General features: G+C 47.5%; 1 protein-coding gene across 1 annotated transcript; it reads right to left on the minus strand.

Moving 5' to 3' along the window:
* Positions 1 to 9,064: 9,064 nt before the first annotated feature.
* Positions 9,065 to 10,325, minus strand: LOC130021019 (RING finger protein 223). The gene is made up of 2 exons (XM_056111767.1): positions 10,136 to 10,325; positions 9,065 to 10,069 (listed from the first exon to the last, which is right to left on the minus strand). Exons 1-2 carry the CDS (start codon positions 10,224 to 10,226, stop codon positions 9,072 to 9,074), a joined length of 1,089 nt encoding a protein of 362 aa, XP_055967742.1. The 5' UTR covers positions 10,227 to 10,325; the 3' UTR covers positions 9,065 to 9,071.
* Positions 10,326 to 24,791: the final 14,466 nt, after the last annotated feature.

A 24,791-nucleotide genomic window follows, 5' to 3' on the forward strand; every position in this document is an offset into this window, starting at 1 on the left:
ACAGCCACTTGAGTCCACGTTTCTGATAACACCTGGAGCGGCTGAGGTAGGAGAACTGCTTAAATGCTCTCTGCCTCTTTCTGGTTAAAACTAAGTTTCAACAAAAGTTACTTCCTGTGCCTCTGGGAGGCACTCATCAACTTTATCTTGATTGAAAATAATTTGAAATTTTTACTCACTGCAAAATACATCCAATGATATTTTCCTGCTTTAAAATGTTTGCTTGTTACTATTTTTTTCCACTCTCTTTTTTTCTGGGTCTTAGGAAGCATTTGTTAACCTTTATTCCCTTCCTGACAGGATAGGTTTGCATGCCCCATCCGCGCTCTCAGGGTCCACAGTACGATAGTAAGAGCACGGGTGGGTGAGTATTCGCAGAAGAATCCCAGTCCGTGCCTTCCTCAATTGGCTCTTTATTTGAAAGGTATTGTGGACCTTCCCCATGTCCTCCCAGGAGACTTCTGGCCACACCCTCACCATCTTCTCCGCAGACAGGCGTCCTGGTCCTGGCTAGTCCGGGGGGCAAACTACTGCGTTACCCCACGTGAGGAACCTCAGCACAACGTACAAACGGAAACCCCCAAACTAAAAACGTATTTTCGCATCCCTTCCTGTCTGCATCACTTGGACCCTTCAGTCCACAAGAAGGTTTGTCAGGACAAGTTTTGCATCTTGGACAGTTTGGGGGAGGGGGTGGGGGAGTGAGAGACCCCGGGGACCAGTGAATGCGAGGGAGGGGGGCTTTCCAGGAGTGTCTGTGTTTGGTTTGGATCCCCAGAGAACCCGGACAGAGCAAGAGAAAAGATGGACTGAACCAATCTCTATCAGCTCCCACTCAGGCGGCTGGTGTTTGGGGCCTGTCTGCCTTGGGGGGTCTCAGGTAGGGTGTCAGAGCTTCAATCCGGGCCTCGGACGTGCGAAATATGCGCAGAACGCCTAACTTCCTTCCTGGCCTTCTACTATTTTAAAGAGCAGATGAGGAGGCGAGAACAGCAGTACAGTGGGTGGGGCGCTTGCCTTGCACGCGGTGGCCCTTGAGTTCGATTCCCAGCACCGCACAGAGTCCGGGAACCCCCGCCGGGAGTGATCCCGGAGCCCAGAAACCGGAGTAAGCCCTGAACACAACCAAGTGTGACCCCAAAACAAAAACAAACGAACGAAAAGAGTAGATGCAAATGCCTAATCCCCGGGGTGGTGGAAGCGGCGTCCCAGGACGGGAAATGCACAGTCCGACCCCAAACTTAATAACCCTTCACACCCTGGGGGACCAGGCGAGGGTGTCACTAGACCGGGAGAGTCGGGGGCCTAAGATTAGAGAAGTTTCCAGGCAGCGGTTAAGCAGACGAGGCGAGCAGGGATGGGCCTGGGACCTGGGGATCGTTCTCAGCGGGTTGCACCCACGTTCAGTTTCTGGGATGGAACGCGTGTTCAAGTGTCGTCGGGCGGGAGTCAGGCTGCGACGGGACCAGGGCGAGTTGTCGGTCCGACCTGAGCTTTATCCGGGTCTGAGCCTATTCGACCTGGACTCTGGATTGTCTCAGGTCTGGGACACGGTGGGGATGAGGGATACAGGTTAACCCCAGGCTGGCAGCTTCCATCCTGCGGCCCCCACCTCTCCAGGTCCTTGGGGCAGTGCCGCCTCCTCGTGGCGCGCACGGACGGTCCTCGCGCGGCTCCATTTGGCCACTGAGAGTAGATTTCAGCTAGAAAAAGGAAGAAAGCCCTCAGTTTCCCGGTCCTCGAGGTCTCTGCGTCTCCTGCAAATCCTTTGTTCAAGGTGTGTGGGGGCGGCAGACAGGAGGAGATGACAGGAGGAGATGTCGTTAATTTGAATGCCGAAGGACCTGGAGACTCACCGTGGATAGTGGATAATTTATTTAGCGGCGCTGGGCATCGAACCCAGTTCTCATGGAGTGTGTTTTACCCCGGAGACGCCGCGCCCAGACCTTGCACCCACTGCGGGACAGCTGCAGCCCGACCGCGAGACTGTGATCTGGGAATTATCTACAGAATTCCCCCCTCAGACCCCAGCATTGTCACAGATTGCAATCACCTGTTGTTTTATTTGAAGGGGTTGGGGAAAGCAGCGAGCATTAACTTTCCTTCATTAAAAAAAAATTAAAACACGGTGAATTATAGTTACCAAGTTATTCACATTGAATCCCAGACGTATAATGAATGCCCCAGTGTTCCAACACCAGTTCCTTTACCTGTATTCTTTGCAGCAACTTTCCTGGATTTGCAAAGTCAATGGTGTGTGTGAGGTGGGGAGGTAAGGAGAGAGGGAGGGAGGGCGGGAGAGAGAAAGAGAGAAAAAGAGAAAGAGAGAGAGAGAGTGCAAGTGAGAGACAATGTGATCATGGTAACGATTAACTTTTCTTAAGCCAACCGAAATTATGGCTACTTCCAAACCCAAACATTGGTCTACCTCTCCCAATTTCTAGAAAATCTGCCTGCCTTTAAATATGAGTCTGGGGCCACACCTGGATTGGAGGATGGGGGTGGGGGGAGGCTAGCTCTGAGATAGAGCAAATCCCTGAAGTAGTTCTAGAAATCCAAGGGATGGGGGTTAGTATGTTAGGCAGATGCCACAGTCCTTTATTAATAAAGTTTATTCTTAGCACGAGATTTGAGTGGGGAGAAAGCTCAAAGGGCCGGAGCAGATACTTTGTATGCGGGAGCCCCAGTTTGATTCCACTCAGCAAGGTCCCGGGTTCCCAGTTGACAAAGGGAATAGCACTGCCAAACCCTACCCCAGCACCGCTAGTGTGACCCCAAAATATAACGAAAAAGTGAAATTAGGAGAAAGAAGAAAAGTTACTTTGCATTTTAATAAGGAATAAAAACAAGATTGAATAAAAACGGAATGAATCTCAGGTAGAGCTTCGGAATAGAATCTCCTGGTGTGCTTCTCTGACAAAAGGTTTTCTTCTCCGAGACCCATTAAATGCATCATTCCCTGGGCAAGAATGGTGCTTTATCATTTAAAAAAAAAAAAGTAGTTCATGAGATTCTACCCCATGACCAGGTTTGGGAGCCTTTGCTAAGGTTCACATCAGGAAATGGTCTTTGTCTTTCAAGGCTTGGTTACTACTTAAATTTTCCCCACATAATAACTGTCTCCCTCTCACTTGGAGGTAGACAGCAAATATATATATATATATATTATATATATATTGCTTTTTTGGGTCACACTCAGCGATGCACAGGGGTTACTCCTGGCCTTGCACCCAGGAATTACTCCTGGCGGTGCTTGGGGGACCATATGGGATGCTGGGAATTGAACCCACCCGGGTTGGCCGCATGCAGGGCAAATGCTATCACTCCAGCCCCTAGACAGCAAATATTTTTCACAGGTAATAAATCTTCTCCCCTAAATGGGCACCGGTGGAGGGATGGGTATTTGATCATTGTATAATTGAAACCCAAGAACAAAAATACTTAAGTCTGCAACTGTACCTCATGATGTCTCACTATTAAAAATTTTAAAAATAATAATAAATAAATAAATAAATCTTCTCCCCAAACTAGGAACCAATGATTCTCTCAAGGCTCAGAGCTTATTTCTGAGTCTTTGCTCTCAGGATCATTTCTGGTGGTTCGTGGGGAATATACAGTGCCAGAGATCAAACCTGGGTCAACTACATGGAAGGCAGTTGCCTTACCTACTGTAGTATCTCTCACAACTCCACAAAATATTTTCTCATGTACGCATAGTAGGTATGTAAGCCAGGTAAGAATATTTGTGAGCTCTCATTGTTATTGACCTCATAATAAGAGCTGAGCCTCCCATGTATTACTCTGGTTCTTGAAGTGTCAGCTGTCGAAATAAAAACACGCTCTTCTTGCAATGAATAATGTTCTCTTTTATTAATTTTGTGTTTTTGTAAAATTAGAGGTAGAAGGCTTTTTCTTTTGCAGACCTCTCTCCCTTCTTTCTTTCCACTTCAACATTTCCCATTTCCACCCCCATAGAGATGCGGTATTTCTAAACCAAAGATAATCCAATTTTACATGCAAAGACAACTTTTTTTTTCTAAAGGAAGTGTGCACATTCCTCTTGAGCTCCTAGGAATATTCTTGGAAATTGGACATCGAGAACTCTTCCCTGAATGCATTTTATAATCAGAAATGATTGTAAACTTATTGCAGAAACAGGCTTGCATCTCTCTGAATGTTTTAGTTTTGCACTGGAGAGCTGAAGCCTTAAGATTGACCGAGGAATAGAAACAAGGCTGGTGGTTTATATTACAAAGCTTTTCTCATATGGGCAATCAAAAGACATCAAGCAAAAGATGATAAAATCTCTCTCCACTCTTTATCCATGCACATAACTTTGGGTTAACTAAGGTCTGACTGCAGTCATTTCTAACACTGATCTAGAAAAGCTGTAGCAAACATATATTCCTCAAAGGCAAACTTCAACATAGGCAATAAAAAAAAACCTGTATAAAGGAGGGAACATAAATACACACTTAGTAGGGATACAATTATTTTTGTCCAAGACATGCATTTGACAACCTTTATATCAGAGCTGAAAGTTAAAATACAAATACAAGCTAATGTGAAATAAATGATATCGAATTTGAATATGGAAGAATCTGGAGGAATTTCTCAGTTATTAAGATTACAATGTTAGCAAGTCACTGAAGATTACTAGATTTAAAATGGTAAACTCTGGAGAATTGAGAAGAGGAAAAAAATGACAATTAGTGAGAAGTTAGTTCAACAGATCTTGGTCTTAATGCGGTGGGAGATTTCACTGCAGTGTAAACCAGTCCCAACTCTGCAGATGATGCTAGCTTTGGGGGGGGGGTGTTCAAGCATATTCATGAAGGCTGGGAGCCAAAAGGAGTCAGGCCTTGAAATCTCACAATGCAGAAAATGACAGGAAATGGAGCACACATGCCTCCCTCCACTCTCTCTCCAGTCGTCCTTGTCACTAAATAGAATGCAGTGAGAGTTTCTGTGTGATTGAACTGATTTTTCTCAAAACTCAACGTGCTTTTCAGTCTATTTTCTTAATCTTTTAAAAGTGCTTTAAAAGTCAAGCAGGAAAAGCAACTGTTTAAGTCCCCTAGGGTCTCAGAAATTTTTGTATGATGCTGTACAGTTGGAGAACCAAGTTACTTCATGTTCAATCCCAAAGTTTCCCACCCAGTTACCCAATTAACTTATTGACCACTCACAGCATCAAAAAATTGGTTAGGGTCTTAGAGATGAAGTTTCTTGCTTCACTGGAGATTGAGAAGGAAAACATAATAACTAAGGCCACTGCAGAGGATAAAAAGTATCAGGGAAAAATAAATTTTCAACAATCCCTTGAAATACAATAGTCAGGATGACTTCTTCTCTGGGGAGATGCTTTTCAGACCTTTCGAGAACTGGAGACAAGGTCATTGATTCACATATGGCATTAAAACTAATGCCCAATCATCCTCCCCTTGATTCTGGTCTGTGTACAAATCCTCACATAAACCTCCTAAGGTATGCAGACTGATACCCTTTCTTCCGTCTTTATAAATGAGGAGCCAGGGGCTCAAAGAAGTTAGAAGACTTGCCAAGACTTGGAAAGACTTTTTTTCCAAGAAAGGAGAGAGTTGGTCTTCAGACTCCCCATTCCTGGATACAGATATTCCAGACCTCAAAGCAATATATTTTCTGGATGTGGACACTGCTTGCAAAATCATATTGTATTCAGAGATGGGAGTATCAAATCTATCACCTGCAGAAGGGGTATCTTGCCCTTGAAAATTATACTCTAGACTGGCATTGATAATGACGATGGAGCCCCAGAACCTGGGCAGAAGGATTGGCACTGCCAGCTTGAGCAGGTGTGAGAGCCAGATCTGCTTGTATGCAATGATTTCAATATTAGTTCACACTCAGGAGCTCAAGACAGATTTGGCTTTGAACTGAACACCTTTAGGAAGACAAAACTTTCCAGGAGAAAAAAATGTGCTTCATCATCCTCCAGATCACTCACTATCATGTCAGCAATAAGGTCCTAAAACTCTGCTTTATCTAGGTGCTGGCATGACTTCCTCTCAGTTAGGAATGATTGCATCACATCTGCAGGACACTGAGGACGAAAGTCACCTGAACGCAGAAAGTTACTAGAAATCTGGACAAATGTTTTCCACCACATGTCCTCGTCACTCAGTTTCTGATAAGGAAGTCAGACTTAGCAATAAAAACAAAGTTATTCAAGAAAAGACAAAAAAAGAAAACCTCTCCATATTTAGGTACTGAGTTACTAATTGTATTTTTTTAAGTTAAAAATATTCAAACTCTTCAAAAAATTTTTTAAAAATTAAAAAAAATTCAAACTCAAATTGCTCATCAGGATAAATTTACATATGCACTCCACAAAAGAAGCAAAATGTGATTTGTCTGGGGAATAGGACAATTCAAAGACATCTTTCTCATTTGTGTGAAATTTAGTTTAGGCCATTGGTGTATTTTCCTCTGCAGATTATAAATAAAATCTGTAAGAAGCAAGCGGGTCCCATAGTAACTTTAGACAGGCTTCTGGGTTGCCGATTTAAGGGAGTGAAATAACAAACACATGTGTATGCACATATGTACACATGGTTGCATCTACAAAGCCAAGTTGTTACATATATATGTATATATACACACATAGATATACACAGCTACACACACACACACACATACACATGTGTGAATGAACTTGGTCAAACAATGCTGAAAGCATACAAAATCTCAGCACTAGAGTTAAATAAAGAGTAAATGATACAAATGAATGTAAAGCCATACAAATTCCTCATTCGTGGGGTAAATTAATTAAAGGCAACTTCTGCAACATGATTAATAACATTAGGATCCTGAAAAGCTTTGGGAGAAATTGAGAACAAAGACTGAAAACAGAGTTTAGTTTTAGTGGATGTTATGGGTTGGTTACCTGCTCCCTCTAGAACTCAACAGGATGAAGATATGGCTCAATGGACTAGGCACTTACTTTGCCTGCAGGAAAAGTTGGTTCAATTCCTGGTACCCGTGGTTGTGGCTCTCTCCCCTCCCCCCAGAGATGAGCCAGAACTGGGAGCACCCTCTGAGCCTCTCTGGATATGACCCCCTCAAATCAACCTAATAAACAAACTCCCAGAAAACAACAGTTCTGGGCCTTCAGGAAGTCCTAGAAATAACCCAATGATATGACAACCTGTAAATGTGATCCTATGAATAACTCTCAGTCCCATTCAAAGTGTAAGCTTTGTCTTTAGATAGAAGTTCATATTTCAGGAAGAGAAACGCCATACAATAGCTTAATTTCCCCATGAAATAAAAATTTCATGAACATAGCTGTTTCTAGAAATGCTTCTTGTTGTTTATTAAGACAATGCTGACATAAAACACATTATTTTGTGCAATTTCCAAATTGCAGCCACACTACTTATCAAGGACCGATCAATTACTTCACTGTGATAGATACAAATGCTTCATTCTAGTTAATAGAGTGTCAGGATCTCATGCAGACAGCTTGCATAAATACACGAGGAATAACAGCATACCCTCAGTAGCTTCTGTGACTTTTAGGCATGAAAACGTTGTCTTATTCCAAATTTCAAAAAAAATGGAATAAAGAATGTTTTCATATAAAATGCATTTGGTATAGTTGGTTTTTTATTAAAAAGGCATCAAATCCATCTGCAACAGATAATCACAATTTATCTTTTCAGTTACAAAGTCAGACTGATGTGCATTTTACATCTAATGTAACCAGACGTATTTCAGTAATTTCTAATAATGACTGTTGAACTCAAAATGGCTTCTTTTATATATCACATTTATTCATTCATCATAATATGTATTTGTAGAAGAAATGTTTGTCAGCTTAAGACCTGTCAGTTTCATCTTTGGTCACTACTTTTAATTTGTAACTGAAAGTCCCCGTTCTTTCACAGTACAAAATCTTGAACCAATTACCCACACGCCTTTGTTTTCAGCTCATAATTTCAGAATGCATTTGGTCTGGAGGTGAGGGAGAAATACTACTTATCAAACAGTTCTCCTGGCAACTGTATTGCACCACATTTCCAGATGAATATACTCTAAAATAAATTATTTTCAAAAATGAAATTAAGACCAAAGGCTGGGGAAGCCTACAGTTTAATATTCGGCGCGAATAGCTTTCAATAGCTTCCAGGTGGGGGCAACAGTAAGTCAGTTTTGAGAAGAGAAGGGAAACCGGCCCTCGACGCTCCCTGAGTCCAGTTGTAGGAGAAGAATGACCTCCTGGCACTAACAAGGTGGATAAAACTCCCATCGGCTTCCAAATACTGGCCATCCAGGTCTCTGGCGAGTCTCAGGAAGCAGGATGGACCCGGGGTACTGCTCAGCCGCTCTGGCCGCTGTCTGAACTCGGACACACACCTGCCCCGTCGCGCACTGAGGCGGGCAGCAGGCACGGGTGACGCCCCCCCGCCCCCCCAGAAGGAGTGGGGAGAGGATTCAAGAGAGGGTCCCGGCGCTGAGCTCTCCTGCCGTTTTCTGGAACAACGGGGAGCCGCAAGTCCCTGGGTTCCCATTTACATCGCATTCATTGCCACTCTGGACCACTGAAGTTCTTTCACCGAGGCTGCAGACGCGCGCGCGCACACACACCGATCCCCTAAAAGCCACTAGAGAGTCTCGGCGGACAGAAGGACCGGCTTTCGGGAGGGCTTGGAGACCCAGTCGTCGTCATCCCTCCTCTTCTCAAACCCTCGGCCTCTAGGAGGGACGGCTGGGCGCCCGGGCTAGGATGAGGGAGGTGCGGAAAGCAGGGAGTGACCTTGGACGGTCCCGAGCCGTGGGCCCGAGCCCAGCATCCCCGCCTCCTGGGAGTCCCCGAGGTCCCCGCGCGCAGGAAGGAGGCGGGGCGCGGAGAGACGAGGCGCAAGCCCAGGGCCTCCCCCACCCCCCGCAGTGGCGGGGTGCGGAGAGGTGCGCGTCTTGGGGGGCCGCAGGGCCGCGGGCGAGCAAGCTCGAGGGCGGGGACCGGGGCTGCCAAAGACCTTCTTCTCCAGGGCCTCCCCGGGCTAACCGGGCAGGTGGGGAGGGTCCGGCTACGTGTCGTTTCTCCGCGCGCCGCCCGCCGCCGCCCGCGCCCTCGGGCCACCGCCCGCGCCTCCTCCCGCCGAGCCCGCGGCCGCGCCCTCGGGCCGGTACTTGAGCCAGCAGATGACCCAAGTGACCACGACGGAGAAGAGCGCCAGGATGCTAGCCACCGACAAGCAGATGGGCCCGACCGGCGAAGGCGCCGCCGATGCGCCGCCGGGGGTCGCCCCGCCTCCGGGAGATCCCCCACCGCCAGCCCCGGCACCACTGCCGCCCCCACCGCCGTAGTGGTTGACGAAGATGAGGCCGGTGAAGAGCAGCACCACCATGGACAGGAAGGAGAAGACCACGCACACGCAGCCCGCGGTGAGCGCGGCGCGCTTGCAGTTCTGGCAGCTCTCGTAGTTGCCCGGGGCGCGCCAGCCCGGCCGGGCGCGGGGTCCGCGGGGGGCGCCGTCGACAGCGGGCTGCGGGGCAGCGGCGGTGGCGGCGGCGGCGGACGGCGGGACGCCGACGGCGGCGCTGGGCGCGGGGGCGGGCGCGGAGCGGCGCGAGGGCAGCGGCGGGAGACGGTCCTGGGGCAACGGGTCGTGCGCGGCGCGCAGGGCGAGCGGGAAGGCCTCGGCGAGCTTGGTGTTGTTGGGCAGCCCCTGCACGCGACTGTCGGGCAGCGGCGTGCGGTGGCGGCACACGGGGCACGCGATCGCTCCGGGCGGCCCGTGCCAGGGCGCGGGGCGCAGCGCGCGCTCCGGGGCGTTGGCGGCGTTGGTGGCGTTGGTGGCGTTGGCCGCGGCGTTGGCGGCGGCGCGGAGCTGCAGCTGACTCAGGCACTCCTGGCAGAAGGTGTGCAGGCACGCCAGCAGCTTGGGCGCGCGCCGGTCGCCGTCGAAGTAGTTGTAGCAGATTTTACACTCGTAGTCGTCCAGCGGCGGGAGCACGGCCACGGCCACCGCGGCGCTCCGGCCGCCGCCGCCGCCCCCGGCCCCGTCGGCCCGGGTCGCCGCCGCTGCCAACGCCGCCGCCGCCGCCGCCGCCGCGGTGGCCGTCGCCGCGGCCGCCGCGGCCGCCGCGCCCCCGCTGGCCCTGGCGCTCCCGGGGCTGCTGCCGGGGCTCCTCTCGCCGCCGCCCCCGCCGCTGCCGCTGTCGCTCGCCGGCGCTGCCATGGCATGATCCGCCCCTCATCGGGGGGCAAGGTGAGGCGCCGTCCTCCCCCGGCGCCGCCGCCGCCTCGGCGCGGGGCGGGGAGGAGGCGCTTCTGCCTCCCGCCCCCCCTCTCCCCCGCTCGGGCTGCTCGTCGCCAGGCGGGGGCGGCGGCGCTGGCCGGGGCCGGGTGGGGGCGCCGCCGCGGCGACCGCCTCCAGGACGCCCCGCTTCCACCCCCCCTCCCCGCCCCCGCCACCCCGAGGCGCGGCTCGCAGCTTCTGTCCCCTCCCCGTCCACCCTCTCGCCCAGTCCCGGCCCTCCGCGGCCACTCCGGGGCGGCCCGCGCCTGGCCCCCTGGGGAGAGAGCACTTTGGGTCGGACTGGAATTGGCGAGTGGCGCGGGGAGCTGGAGTGGGGGCGCAGTGCCCGCACGGGATTTGGGGTGCGGCCGCTGAAGGATGTGCCGCGGAGGCAACGCGCGCGCGCGTGCGCGCACGGGCGCGCACACACGCGGGAGCGCGGGGAGCTGGGTGGGGGAGCCCGGTCCTGCTTGCTCTCTTCCTGCCACCCCGTTCTCTACCCCCAACGCACACCCCGTTCTCTACCCCCACCCCATCCTCGTAGTTACGTGGTCCCCATTCCTCCGTGCGGGGCGAAGTCCCTGGTGGAACCTCGTCCCCCCACCGCAGCGGCCCGAGCTCGCCGGTGATGTCATGTGGGGCGGGAGCTGCAGCCTCAGCCGCCCGCGGCCGCTGCCGGCTCTTGCTCTCCGCTAAGACCCTGGGCTCCTTGCTCGCGGTCAAGGGCAAAAGCCCAGCGGTCCCCAGCCCGACCCACCGAGCACGGCGTGCATCCTCGCCGACCGTGGCATTTCCTCTCGCCCAGGTTTCGGAACGCATGGGTTACCTTCAGACCTCCCACTCCCCCTACCAACACCACCCCAATACCGTTTCTTAAGATTTGAAGAAGCACGAAGACCCAGATTTACAGACGCCGACCACAGAGATGCAGGTAGCTGTTGCTTTTGTGCACAGCAGGGAGTGGGAAGGAGGACCAGCGATAAATTCACGGAATTCCAAAGTCTAGCTTATACTCCCCCCCCCACCCGACCCCCATCACCCCATCATTCACCTTTGTTAACAAGATTTTGTGTGTACTTGTGTGTGTCTGTGTGTGTGTTGGGAGAGGAAATCCAATTCGGGTACTCACACTCCTCTTAAACTTTCAGTTTTGTTTTGGGTCACAACCAGGGATGCCCAGGAACCATTCCTAGTGGTGCCCCCAGGTTCCATATATGGTGCCAGGGAATCAAACCCTGCTTCCTGGATGCAAAGCACTTGCTCCAGCCCTTTGAGCTATCTCCCTCTACCTAGCCCTCCTCTCAAATTTTGTTTGGTTTGGGGCCACGCCCTGAGATGCTCAAGGGCTACTCCTGGCTTTGCATTCAGGAATAAAAAAATGGTAGTACTCCGAGGACTATTTGGGATTCCAGGGATGAAACTTGGGTCTGCCAGTTTAAGGCAAAGTCCTACCTGATATACTATTGTTCTGCCCCCACCTCCTTTTGAGCTTTTAATACAAAAACGTAGAGGGACAAAACTTTTTGGCAGCACAGCATTAGACCTTCTCAATTTTATTCAAACCACTAGAAGTCCAGTTGAGCCAGTTAGCATGATGTAGCATTTCTAGAAAGAACATGATGTAGCATTTCTGGAAAGAACACAATATAGCATTTCTGGAAATTTGGGACTGGTAGGTTGCACCACTTTTGAGGGGAGTTGACCTTTAGATACACTTAACCAGAAAGTTCTGTTCCCATGTTACTCCAGGTTGGACTCCATCCTGTGCAGACAACCCCCCGCTACAGAAAAAAAGAAGAACGAAAGAAAAGAAAAGAAAGAAAGAAAGAAAGAAAGAAAGAGAAAGAAAGAAGCATAGAGAATGGCTTGAAAGATTTTGGGTTCCCATTGGAATCCTCACACATTCTCTACACGTTCTCTTTGGAAGACAGCAAGATGACCTGGGAATTATTGTGGAAGTGAAGAATGACTGGAAAATAAGCTGATAGGAGAGGAGGAAAGAAACCACCAGTGAACAGATAAAAGGAGAAATTATCCTTAGTAATTATTCAGTGTATCTGATATTTGAAAAGACAATTACTTTTTGTGTTTGAGGGGGAAAGAGTGTTAGAGGTTCTGAGTATAAGGAAACTTGTTTTGTTTTGGGGCCACACTCGGTACTGCTTAGGGCTTACTCTTGACTCTGTGCTCCGCGATCACTCCTGGTGTGTTTTGGATCAGTCAGATGTAAGCACCTTATCTGCTGTACTACCTCTCTGGACCCGAGGAACTTTTTTGATGCTCATTAAAACTGACTTTATATTTCTCCTAGTTTCAAATGTCATGATTTTGGATAACCATATTTAAGTAAAGTAAAGTAAAGACCCTCCCGTTGATCATCGATTTGCTCGAGCGGGCCCAGTAACGTCTCCATTGGAGACTTTGTTTTTACTGTGTCTGGCATATCGAATACTCTCGGTAGCTTGCCGGGCTCTCCGAAACCATATTTAAAACCACAAATAGAATTCTCTTTGTTATTTAAATGTTTTCAGTGTGTGGTGGGCATAGGGTAAGGAAGGGAACAGCATGAGAGAGCAAATAGTCTTTAGATTATTTCACTTTTGCAAAGCTAGTTTAGTTTTTTTTTCAATTTTTTAAATTGGAATATCCATGAGATAGACCCTTAAAAAGCTGTTCATGCTAAGTGAAATGAGTCAGAAAGAGAGGGACACATACAGAAAGATTGGATTCATCTGTAAAGTAACAAAATAGGAGACTAACACCCAAGAATAGCCAAGATAAGTACCAGGAGGTTCACTCCATGGCTTGGAGGCCCGCCACACATGCTAAGGGAAAAGGCAGTTCAGATAGAGAAGGGAGCACCAAATGAAGGGTGTTGGGAGGATCCTCACAGGATGGGAGATGCATGTTGAAAGTAGACTATAGACCGAACATGATTGCCACTCAATCAACCACAGCACCCAAAAGGAGAGAGAGAACAAAAGGGAATGCCCTGCCACAGAGGTGGGGTGGAATGGGGGGATGGGAGGAGGGATACTGGAATCATTGGTGGTGGAGAATGGGCACTGGTGGAGAGATGGGTACTCGATCATTGTATAACTGAAACCCAAGCACAAAAACTTGTAAGTCTACAACTGTACCTCATTGTGTTTAACTAAAAAAATTTTTTTTAAAAGCTGTTCATGATTGGGTTTCAATCATACAATGATCCATCCCCCGTCCCTCCACCAGTGTATATTTCCCACCACCAATATTCCCAGTTTCCCTCCCACCCACCCCTAACACACACCCCTCCAGCCTGCCTCTATGGTAAACACTTTTCTTCTTTCTCTCTCTCCTTTTGTGCATTGTGGGTTTGCAATACAGGTACTAAGAGGTCATCGTGTATGTTCAAGGTGTTCAGTATTTTTATCGAAAAGGTAAAGCAGCAGTAGCTCTCTAAACTGGGTGGCAGCTTTGGGGTGTGGATGTGACTGCTGAGGCTCCCAGAAGTACAGGGAGGTGGGGGGAGGTAGCCCATCCTGACCCTCCACCCCCACCCCAAGAAAACCTGGAGATTTCAGTCCAAAACTCGCATACCTAAATTTTCAGCAGATTATATCTTGGTGAGGTCTGTCCTGAGACGGAGTCCTGCAAGGGAAATGGCAACGATTTTGGTTTGTGGGAGAAAGTAGCTGCTGAGAGCTCTTCTTGGGTAGGTACCGGGCTGATCCATCCCCCTCCAATTTACCCAGGTCTGTTCAGCCTTGCATGGGTCCAAGATTACCTGTGGCTTTTGATCTCTTTTGAGATTTATACATGGGTCTCTGAAGCAAGGCCAGTAGAAGAGCTTCCATGGTGGCACTGGAGTTGGTTTGTGGGGGTGGTTGCCAGTGCTTCCAGGAGTATAGGGAAATGGGGGGAGGCAGCCTATCCCATCTCTGGTTCTGTTCTTAAGAGTGACCTATGGCAGTTTTGGTGGATGATTTGCTGTGCCAGGTCAGCCACATGAAGAGAAGCACCTTAACCCCTATACTATCTCTCTGGTCCCCACATAACTTGTTTTTATACTGTTTTCTAATTCAGTATGTATCCTTTCTTGATACAGGATAATGGAGGCTGAAAGTAGAAGACACCAGCTTAAAACTGCATAATAAGTTCAATTTTGGGTGCTTCACAGCCAAACTACAGGCAGGAATGAGAAGGCCAGGAAGGAATTTTGCATAAAGCTTTGTAAGGGGGTGTGGTGCTGCCAGCAAATCAACCTGTACCTGAGGGGTGAGGGGATCAGCAGCCTGATGATGCTTTCAGGCTTCCTGATACCCCCAAATTGCCGCTGTGCGTCTGGTCAGACCCTAAACGCTTGAGACCAAGTTTCCCGAGAAATTAAATGGCCAAATGTTAGGTATGTGGGAGCCACACCCACAAACCGCCACTGGCTCAGCTATACAAGCTCATTTCTTGGCCTTGTTTCAGAACCAGAGTGAGGTCTGCTGGGTGTGGCCTAATTGCCACGCCACACGCAAATTACCCTGCCCCCCCCCATACACATAAACTGAAGATGTGGGGTTCAAAGGCTAGAGTTCAGGCTTTGCATACAGGAGCCCCAGGTTTAATCCCTGATCCCTAACACCATATGGCTCCCCCTCTTCCTCAGAACTGCCAGGAGCAACCCAAAGCACTACCAGCTGTAGCCCCCCCAAAGCCCTCAAATTTTTTAAATATTTATTTTATTTTTTTGTTAGTGAGACACCATGAGGTACAGTTGTAGACTTACAAATTTTTGTGCTTGAGTTTCAATTATACAATGATCAAGTACCCATCCCTCACCAGTGCCCATTTCCCACCACCACGGATCCCAGTATCCCTCCCACCCCCGATCCCCGCCCCCCATCCCACCCTGCCTCTGTGGCAGGGCATTCCCTTTTGCTCTCGCTCTCCTTTTGGGCGCTGTGGTTTGCAAAAGAGGCATTGAGTGGCAGTCATGTTTGGTCTATAGTCTACTTTCAGCATGCTTCTCCCATCCTGGGAGGATCCACCCAACACCCTTTATTTGGTGCTCCTTTCTCTATCTGAGCTGCCTTTTCCCCTAGCATGTGTGCAAAGCCCTCAAATTTTATTATTTTTATAAAATTTTATTTATTTTTATAAGAGCACTGTGATTTATACAGTTATCCATAGTTGAATTTTAGACATTCAATATTGCTGCACTGATCCCACCATTAGTGTCAACCTCCTTCAACTAATGTTCCCAGGTTCCCTCCCATACCCCCCCCACCATCCCATGCTCCCCCAGCCTGCCCTCTAGACAGGCAACTTTCTAAGTTCAGTTATTACAGTTTGGGTCTCTTGACTTCAGTGTTGTTGGCTATTGTTTGGATAGTTGGCTCTGTCATTTTTAATGCCTCCTTTGTACCTTAATCCCCGGGTCCCCATTACTTTTCACTTGTCTCTTCACCCCTTCCTCTCCACTCTTTCCTTCTCCTCTGGGGTCAAGGTTTATCTAGCATTGGAAGAGAGACAATATGTTTATTTGGGGAAGCTTTCTCTCAAATTTAGTGGGGAGCCGACGTTCACAGAGAGTATAGGTTTCTTCTCCAGTGTCCATGCTCTAGGTCTACCTCTGTGCAGCATTAGATAGCTACCTCAGTTTCCTTAACTATGGACTGGGAATTAAAGTCTATTTCTTTTTTCTTTTGGGATTTTGGGCCATACCTGGCAGCACTCAGGGATTATTCCTGGCTCTGTGCTCAGCAATCACTCTCAGAGTGCTAAGGGGCCCATATGGGATGCTGGGGATTAAATTTGGACGTGTGTAAGGCAAGCACCCCATCTGCTGTACAATCACTCAGACCCCAAATAAGAGTCTATTTCTGGGGGCTGGAGAGACTACAGCGAGTGGGGCATTTGCCTTGCATGTACCCAACCCAGGTTCAATCCTTGGCATCCCATATAGTCCCCCAAGCACTGCCCAGGAGTGATTCCTGAACACAGAGCCAGGTGTAACCCCTGAGTATCGCAGGGTGTAGCCCCTCCCCCTGCCAAATAAGACTATTTCTGCCTTTCTTTAGAGGGGATGGAATATCCAATACTTTTAACACAGAGAATAGATTTCCCTGGCCCTTGTTAGTCCACATCTCTATTTAGGTTCAGACTTGTGTTCCAGAGTTCAGCAGTCCTGAAAAATATCCCTGATAATGGCTCAGAGGGTTTGTGTAACCACGGTGATAGGCAGGAAGACAGTGCGATTCGAACCTATTCCCCCTCTTTCCAAGGACAGATGCAGCTAAGTATCTCAGGCGGAAAGGGCAGGAGGAGGCCTGACCCAAGCATTTGGGCACTGATTATTGGTCTGCCAGGCATAATAAACAAAGCAGCACTCAAAAAGATCAGGACAAAGTACGATCTCCTTGGGAACAGGGGAGGGATAGCTGTCTAGAAGATAATGCCACTAAAAAGGAAATCATAAATGAGTTGATCAAAGAGTTGACATTTTAAAAACAGAAAGTGGGTTGATTCAATTAGACATGATTTGCATTTCTCTTCCGGAAGACAGAGTTCGCATGTGATGAGTTACCTGGCCTCCAGCACCGGGAACTTTATAATAGAGGATATTAAATATGTGTGTGCAAAACTTGGAGGCAGAATGAGGCCAATTTATGATCTGGGGACAAGAACTGGTGGTAATAAAAGGGAGAGAACTTATTTCTGTTGGGAATAGGTACAAAGTTTTGACACTCTCGGGACCAGTGCAATGGGGCCTTAGATGCATAGAAAAAGAAATTCAAGGCACTGGCATGAAAGGAAGAGTGTAGGGGACATGCTCGTGGGCTGCAGCTAGAAGAGCATATGATGTGACATACTCTGTCCCTGGAACCCCAGGGTGTTGTACTAGCAAGGCTGTATTTCATTTTTGGGAGGGGGGTCACACCTGGTGATGCTCAGGAATTACTCCTGAGTCTGCACTCAGGAATTGCTCCTAGCGGTGCTCAAGGGACCATATGGGATGCTGGGGATCAAACCCAAGTCGGCTGCATGCAAAGCAAATGCCCTACCCACTGTGCAATCGTTCCAGCCCCGGCTGGACTTCATTTGTGTCCCACTCAGCGGTGCTCAGGGTTTACTCCTGTCTCTGTGCTGAAGGATCATTCTTGATGGTGCTTGGGGACCATATGTGGTGGTGGGGATGAAACCACGCTTTCCAGCGGGTAAATCAAGCACCTTAACATCTGTACTACCTTTCTGGCATCAGTCCTAACTTTTTTTTTCAAAATTAGTCATTTTCCTTTTAGTTACTGTGATTTATAATACATGATATAATATGGAGTTCTATGGGTATAGTGTTCCAACCTCATATCCTTCAACAGAATGACCACCTCCCTATTGATCCAGGGTTCCCCACCCCCCAAGTTCTCTTCCCCCTGATCCCTGCTGTCCCCCTGCCATAGTAAGCTCAGTTCTGTAGACAAGTTCTCAAGTTCGGTTGATTTTGGCCATTTGTTGTTCCCTTATTATGTTTCTTTATTGTGCACACATGCGAGAGGTCATTCTGTGTCTGCCTCTCTCCTTATGACTGACTTCACTCAGCATGCCACCCTCCTCCATTCATCCATGTAGGGGCAAAGTGTATGCTTTCATCTTTTCTTTTCTTTTTTTACTTTTTTGGGTCACACCCCGAGCGATGCTCAGGGGTTCCTCCTGGCACTGTGCTCAGGAATTACTCCTGGCGGTGTTCGGAGGACCACATGGGATGCCAGGGATTGAATACAGGTCGGTTGCGTGCAAGGCAAACGCCCTACCCACTGTACTATTGCTCCGGCCCTCATGTTTTCTTATAGCAAAGAAGTATTCCATTTTGTATGTGTACCGTAGCTGTTGTTGCTCCTCCTCCTCCTCCTTTTCCTTCTCCTCCTCCTCCTCCTCCTCCTTTTCCTTCTCCTCCTCCTCCTACTCCTTTTCTGGGTCACACCTGGTGATGCACAGGGGTTACTCCTGGCTCTGCCCTTATGAATTACTCCTGGAAGTGCTCAGGGGATCATATGGGATGCTGGGAATCGAACCTGGGTTGATCGTGTGCCTTACAATGCCTCACCCGCTGTGCTATGGCTCCAGACCCCACCCCCTTTCTCTTCCTCCTCCTCTTCTTCCTCTTCTTCCTCTTCCGATTAAGGTTTATTCTTGGCTCTGTAGGCAGGTTTACTCCTGGCAGGGATTAGGGGATCGTATGTGATACTGGGGACCAAACCCAGGCAGGCTGCATGCAAGGTTAATGCCCTTCCTGCTGTTCTATCACTGTATCCCCATTGTTTCTTTATCCAATCATCTGTTCTTGGACACTTGAGTTGTTTTCAGATTTTGGCTATTGTGAATAGTGCTGCAACAAAGGTCCATCCTAGCTTCTTAAACTGTGGATCCTAACCTCATGTAGAAACTTTCTTTCATGTTTTGGTTTTTTTGTTTGGAGGCTACACCCAGCAGTGCTCAGAGCTTACTCCTGGCACTGTGCTCAGGGATCACTCTTAGCGGGGCTTGGGAAAACCATATGGGATGCCAGGGATTGAACCTGAGTCAGCCAAAAGGCATGTACCCTGGCCTCTGAACTATCTCTCCAGCTCCCCATGTAGTAACTTTAAAAATATTTATTTTAAATAAAGCTACTATAAACATACAGTCCCCCAGGCTTCCAGGAATAACCCCTGAGAGCAGAGCCAAGAGCAAGCCCTCGGACCAGAATAGCTCTGACCTTCATTGAAAGTACTGACATAAGCATATGTATTGTAATAATAATATATGCACAATGTTTCACTTTAATTCATTCAGAATACTATTAATGGAATCTTCCAGGTGCCAGACAATGGCTTTGAGGTCAATGATACAAATCAGTGAACAAACAAGAAACAATTCTTGCCTTCATGGAACAGGTATTCTAATAGATATTATTGCATAAGAGACAGGTAATAAGGGAAATATAATAGGATAGTAAATGGAAAGTGCTATGCTATGGAGAAAAGTAAAACAGAATAGGAGTGGTGGGCTGTGGAAGAGGTAGTTTGCTAGTTAATATGAAAGGGGTAGTTTGGGTAGTTGGACCCAGAGTATAGGGAGGAAAAGGAAAGAAATAGTTGCAGGGGTGGGGAGGGGGTGGGGAAAAAGACAGATGAGAAGCAACGGGGCCAGGTCAGGGGAGTCAGGTACAAAGATGGTGTTAAGGAATCAAAGAGCCAGATAGCCAACCCAAAGGATCAACAGCACTGAAATCAAGAGACATAAACTTTAACAACTGAACTTAGAAAGATGCCTGCCAAGAAGGCAGGCTGGGGGGGTGGGGGAATACGGGAGGGAACGTGGGAACGTTGGTGGAGGAAGGTTGGCACTGGTGGTGGGATCAGAGCCTCAATATTGAATGCTTTTGTATCCAATTCAACTACGAGTGACTTTGTAAATCATAATGCTTTAATAAAATTATTAAAAATATAATAAAAATATTTAAAATATTTAAAAATTATCAATTAGAAAAAAATATGGCCAGATCATAAAGGAAAGAAGAATGGGGCCAGAGTGATAGTAGAATGGGTTGGATGCTTGCTTGCCTTGTATACTGCCAACGAGAGTTTGATCCCTGGTACCACTTATGGTCCCTGAGCATGCCAGGAGTGAACTCTGAGTTGCAGAGTCAGGAGCAAGCCCTGAGCACAGCTGGGTGTGACCCCAAATCAAAAAAAATTAACAGCAACAAAAATAGGTGGTCAGAGATGTTCATCTTATAAATCTTTCTTTTTAAATTTTTAAATGTAGGGGTACTGCTGTTTATTCAGCCATTGATTAAGCTGCTCATCCTATAACTCTTTTTTTTTTGCTTTTTGGGTCACACCCGGCGATGCACAGGAGTTACTCCTGGTTCATGCCTCAGGAATTACTCCTGGCGGTGCTCGGGGGACCATATAGGATGCTGGGAATCGAACCTAGGTCAGCTGCGTGCAAGGCAAATGCCCTACCTGCTGTGCTTTTGCTCCAGCCCCATCATCCTATAACTCTTTAGCAGAATTTAAAGAAGGGAAGGACAAAACATGTGGTTTTCCAACACTAGAGTGACTCCAGCAGAGCTAAGTGCATGTGCAAAGACCCTGAGGTCCAGGACAGCAGGGAAGCCAGTTGTGGGACAGAGTGAGCTTGGGACAGCTACAGAGGAAGTCACAGAGGGGTCTGGGCATAGATTCTCATAGAATGACTTGTAGGCTATTGCAGGGAACTTAAATTAAATTCATAATAATAATGCTTTTTATTCTTTACTTACTTTTGTGTCATACCCAGCAATGCTCGTGTCTACACTGGGGGCCACTACTGGGGGTACTCAGGAAACCATGCAGTGCTAGAGCTTAAACTCAGGGCTCCCGCAGGCAAAGCATGCACTCCAGCCCTTTGAGCCATCCCCATGGTCCTGAATAGTGTTTTTTGAGGGAAGGGATACACTCAACAATGCTCAGGGGCTATTTCCTGCTCTGTACTCAGAAGCAACGCTGGTGGTGCTCCAGAGAACATGCAGTGCTGGGGATTTGAATTGAGATCAGCAGGATGCAGGATACCTTAACTTCTATGCTATCTCTCCAGCTCTCATGCTCTTGGTCTCACAGTTGCAAAGCAGAATTTTTTTTAATCACTGAGCCATCACTGAGCCATGCCCAGGGCCCCAAATAAATGATTTTTAATGACTTGCTAACATTTTAGGCAATTACTGTGCCATAATTTTTTGGGGAATCACACCCGGTGATGCACAGGAGTTACTCCTGGTTCATGCACTCAGAAATTACTCCTGGTGGTGCTCAGGGGACCATATGGGATGCTGGGAATTAAACCCGGCTTGGCCACGCACAAGGCAAAAACCCTACCCGGTGTGCTATCACTCCAACCCTGTGCCATATTTTTTACAGCATGATTTTTATCAATGGCTTCATTACATACACAGTCTTTATTTATTTATTTTGATTTTTGAGTCATACCCAGTGATACTCAGGGATTACTCCTGGCTCTGCACTCAGGAATTACTCCTGGTGGTGCTGGGGAGACCATATAGTATGCTGGGGATTGAACCCGGGACGGCCGCATGCAAGGCAAACGCCCTACCCACTGTAATATCGCTCTGGTCCCGTACATAGTCTTTTGTTGTTTTTTTGACCACATTCGAGAATGATCAGGATTTATTCCTAACAAAGCTCAGGGAACCATGTGGGATGGTGAAGATCAATCCCGGGTTGACTGCTTGCAGGCAAGTGCCTTACATCCTGTATGAATTCTCCAGTTAACTCTTTAAGATTGATTAACTCACAATCATGTTTGGTCTATAGTCTACTTTCAGCATGCTTCTCCCATCCTGGGAGGATCCTCCCAACACCCTATATTTGGTGTTCTCTTCTCTATCTGAGCTCCCTTTTTGTTTCTTTTGCAAACCACAACACCCAATAAGAGAGAGAGAATAAAAGGGAGGCAGGGTGGGATGGGGGGGATGGGGAGTGGGAGGGATACTGGGATCCGTGGTGGTGGGAAATGGGCACTGGTGGAGGGATGGGTATTTGATCATTGTATAATTGAAACCCAAGCACAAAAATTTGTAAGTCTACAACTGTACCTCATGATGTCTCACTAATAAAAATAAAAAAAAATAGATTGATTATCTGTAATGGTGATGGGAAGCAGACAATCTAGCGGAGGCTGTGGTGCTGGAACATTATATGCATGAAACCCTACCATGAACAGTTTTATAAAATCATGGTACTTCAAAATATATTTATTTATACATAGCTATATATAATAGGAAAAATAGATCAATTCTCTGAAGTGAAATGTTTATCATTTAAAAATGTAATTCACAAAGTAGCATTCATTAGATGACTTTACAATGAGAAGAAATGTTTTCATCATACTTTGAAAAGTTGAACTTTTTTTGGTTTTGCTTTGTTTTTGTTTTTAGGTCACTCAGTGGTGCTTAGGGATTACCCTTAGTTCTGTGCTCAGGGATTATTTTTGGGGGCACTCAGGAGATCTTCATTTAGTGTCAGGAATCAACCCTAGATCTACTGTGTGCAAGCAAGCATCTTAACCTCTGTACTATGTCTCTGGCCCAATTTTCCCTCAGAGGTGCCAACCAACAAAGGAGAGATGAGACTCCAGTGGTTTGCAATTCTGTGTATTTATCCGTTACTTATCCAGATCTATAAAGTGTTCAATGCCCCAGAGCTTATACTAGTGGACATATTGAATACTTCCACGATTAATTTTTCTGGCAGCTGACAGTAATCAAGATTTATTGAATCTACATCTCAGAATTAAATAAGATCAAGTTTTATTTTATTTAGGTTCAATCCCTGGCACCCCATGTGGTCCCCAGAGCCTGTTAGATATGATCCTTGAACACAGAACCAGGAGAAAGTCCAGAGCACCTCTGGGTGTGGCCCCAAAACCAAACCAAAAGCAAGAGGGGCATCATGGGTTTTTGTGCCTTAAGACAAGTTTTTAAGTCAGAAATCTGAAAAATGACAAAGGAGAAATGACTTAAGTCTCTGCTGTTAAATATAAATCGTTTGTGATTGCTTTGCTTTTCTGCTCCTATTCTGCAACAATGGTGGTAGCATAGGCTGCCAAGCTCCAAATCATTTGGGCAGTAAGTGTAGCTAAAGTGGAAGGTTGTTTTCCATTCGAAAACTCTAAAGGGATCCTTGCTTTTCCAATTTCTAGAGGCTGCCTGCATTCTTCAGCCCGGGGACTCCTTGGTCTGAGCACACATCTCCTCTTACTCTAAACCTGGCACTCGTTTACAAAAAGCATTTATTTATTTATTTATTTATTTATTTTTTAAAATTTTATTAGTGAAACACCATCAGGTACAGTTGTAGACTTACAAATTTTTGTGCTTGGGTTTCAATTATACAATGATCAAGTACCCATCCCTCCACCAGTGCCCATTTTCCACCACCACGGATCCCAGTATCCCTCCCACCCCCCGTCCCCCCATCCCACCCTGCCTCTATGGCAGGGCATTCCCTTTTGTTCTCTCTCTTCTTTTGGGTGCTGTGGTTTGCAAAAGAGGCACTGAGTGGCAATCATGTTTGGTCTATCGTCTACTTTCAGCATGCTTCTCCCATCCTGGGAGGATTCTCCCAACACCCTTTATTTGGTACTCTCTTCTCTATCTGAGCTCCTGAATCACCATGAATTACGAAGCTTCAAAGATATTTGTGATTGAGTTTCAGGCATACAATGTTCCAATACTAATTCCTCCACCAATGACCAGGACCCTCCACAATGTCCCCATATTTCCTCCAGTCCCTCCGCCTGCCTCTGTGGCAGACACATTTCCCCTGTGTGACTGTCCCAACTGTTCTGTAGGGAGAATCCAAGGGTCTATGGGAAACTGCATCCTGAAGGCCCTGGTGCAGCTGGGCTATGGTGGTGAGATTCCCATGAGAGAATCAGACACAGTCCCACTTGGGATATTCTGATGCGCCAAAGATGGAGAACACTTTGGAGCCTGCTCCAGATGAAACCCCAATGGCCACGAGCTGCTAGAAGCAAAACCCAGGTAAGCGGGTTCAAGCACTAAGACTTTAAGTCCACATGGCCGCAGCGGAGAGTGGGTGGCCCTTCCCATCACCTCCTCTGCTTGGGGTCCTGGCTGTCACGCCCACAATCTGCCTCTGGGAGCCATCTCAGCGCATCAGCAGCCTTGATCCAGAGACTCCCAGGTGAATCTCAAAATGGATTAGCTCCCTACAGAGATGTCTCTGGACCCCAAACGTTTACAATTTTAGAATTCTAGAAATGCACCACTGCTTTCGTGGCCATGTAAACTCTCATGATGTTCATAATAAGCAATAGGAAATAAATTAATTTAGCATCTGCCCCTGGCAGGTACACTTGAATGGTGATGGGATTGGTGTTGAAATATTGAATGTAATCAATTAATGTGAACAACCTTATGAAAATTTTTTTCAAGTGCTCTTTGGGGCTGGAACGATAACACAGTGGGTAGGGCATTTGTCTTGCATGTAGGGCATTTGTCTTGCATGTGGCCGACCTGGGTGCGATTCCCAGCATCCCATATGGTCCCCTGAGCACCGCCAGGAGTAATTCCTGAGTGCAAAGCTAGGAGTAACCCCCATGCATCACTGGGTGTGACCCAAAAAGCAGAAAAAAAGTGCTCTTTGAGAAATTTGAGTGACACTGGGGAAGCTGAGTGCCCAGAAGAGGGTTTGGTGGGGGATGATGAGGAGAGTTGGACTTGTGGAGTTCATGCCCAATTCAATCAGCCTAATCAGTGGCTGAATAAATAGCAGTACTCCTGCATAAAAAAAAAGAAGAGTTGAGCTAACAGCAGATGCCAGACAGAGAGATGTGAATTGTTAGCTGGAAATCCTGAACTGAGTGAGCAATTACTCCCACAAAAAGGTGAGTTTTCTTTATTTTCCTTTTTTAAAATTTTTTATATTAAAGAGTTTATAAAGTTATTGTAGTTGAGTTTTAAGCATACAATAA

The sequence above is a fragment of the Sorex fumeus genome, unplaced genomic scaffold (assembly GCF_029834395.1).
Source record: "Sorex fumeus unplaced genomic scaffold, SorFum_2.1 ptg000014l, whole genome shotgun sequence".
Taxonomy (NCBI): Eukaryota; Metazoa; Chordata; class Mammalia; order Eulipotyphla; family Soricidae; genus Sorex; species Sorex fumeus.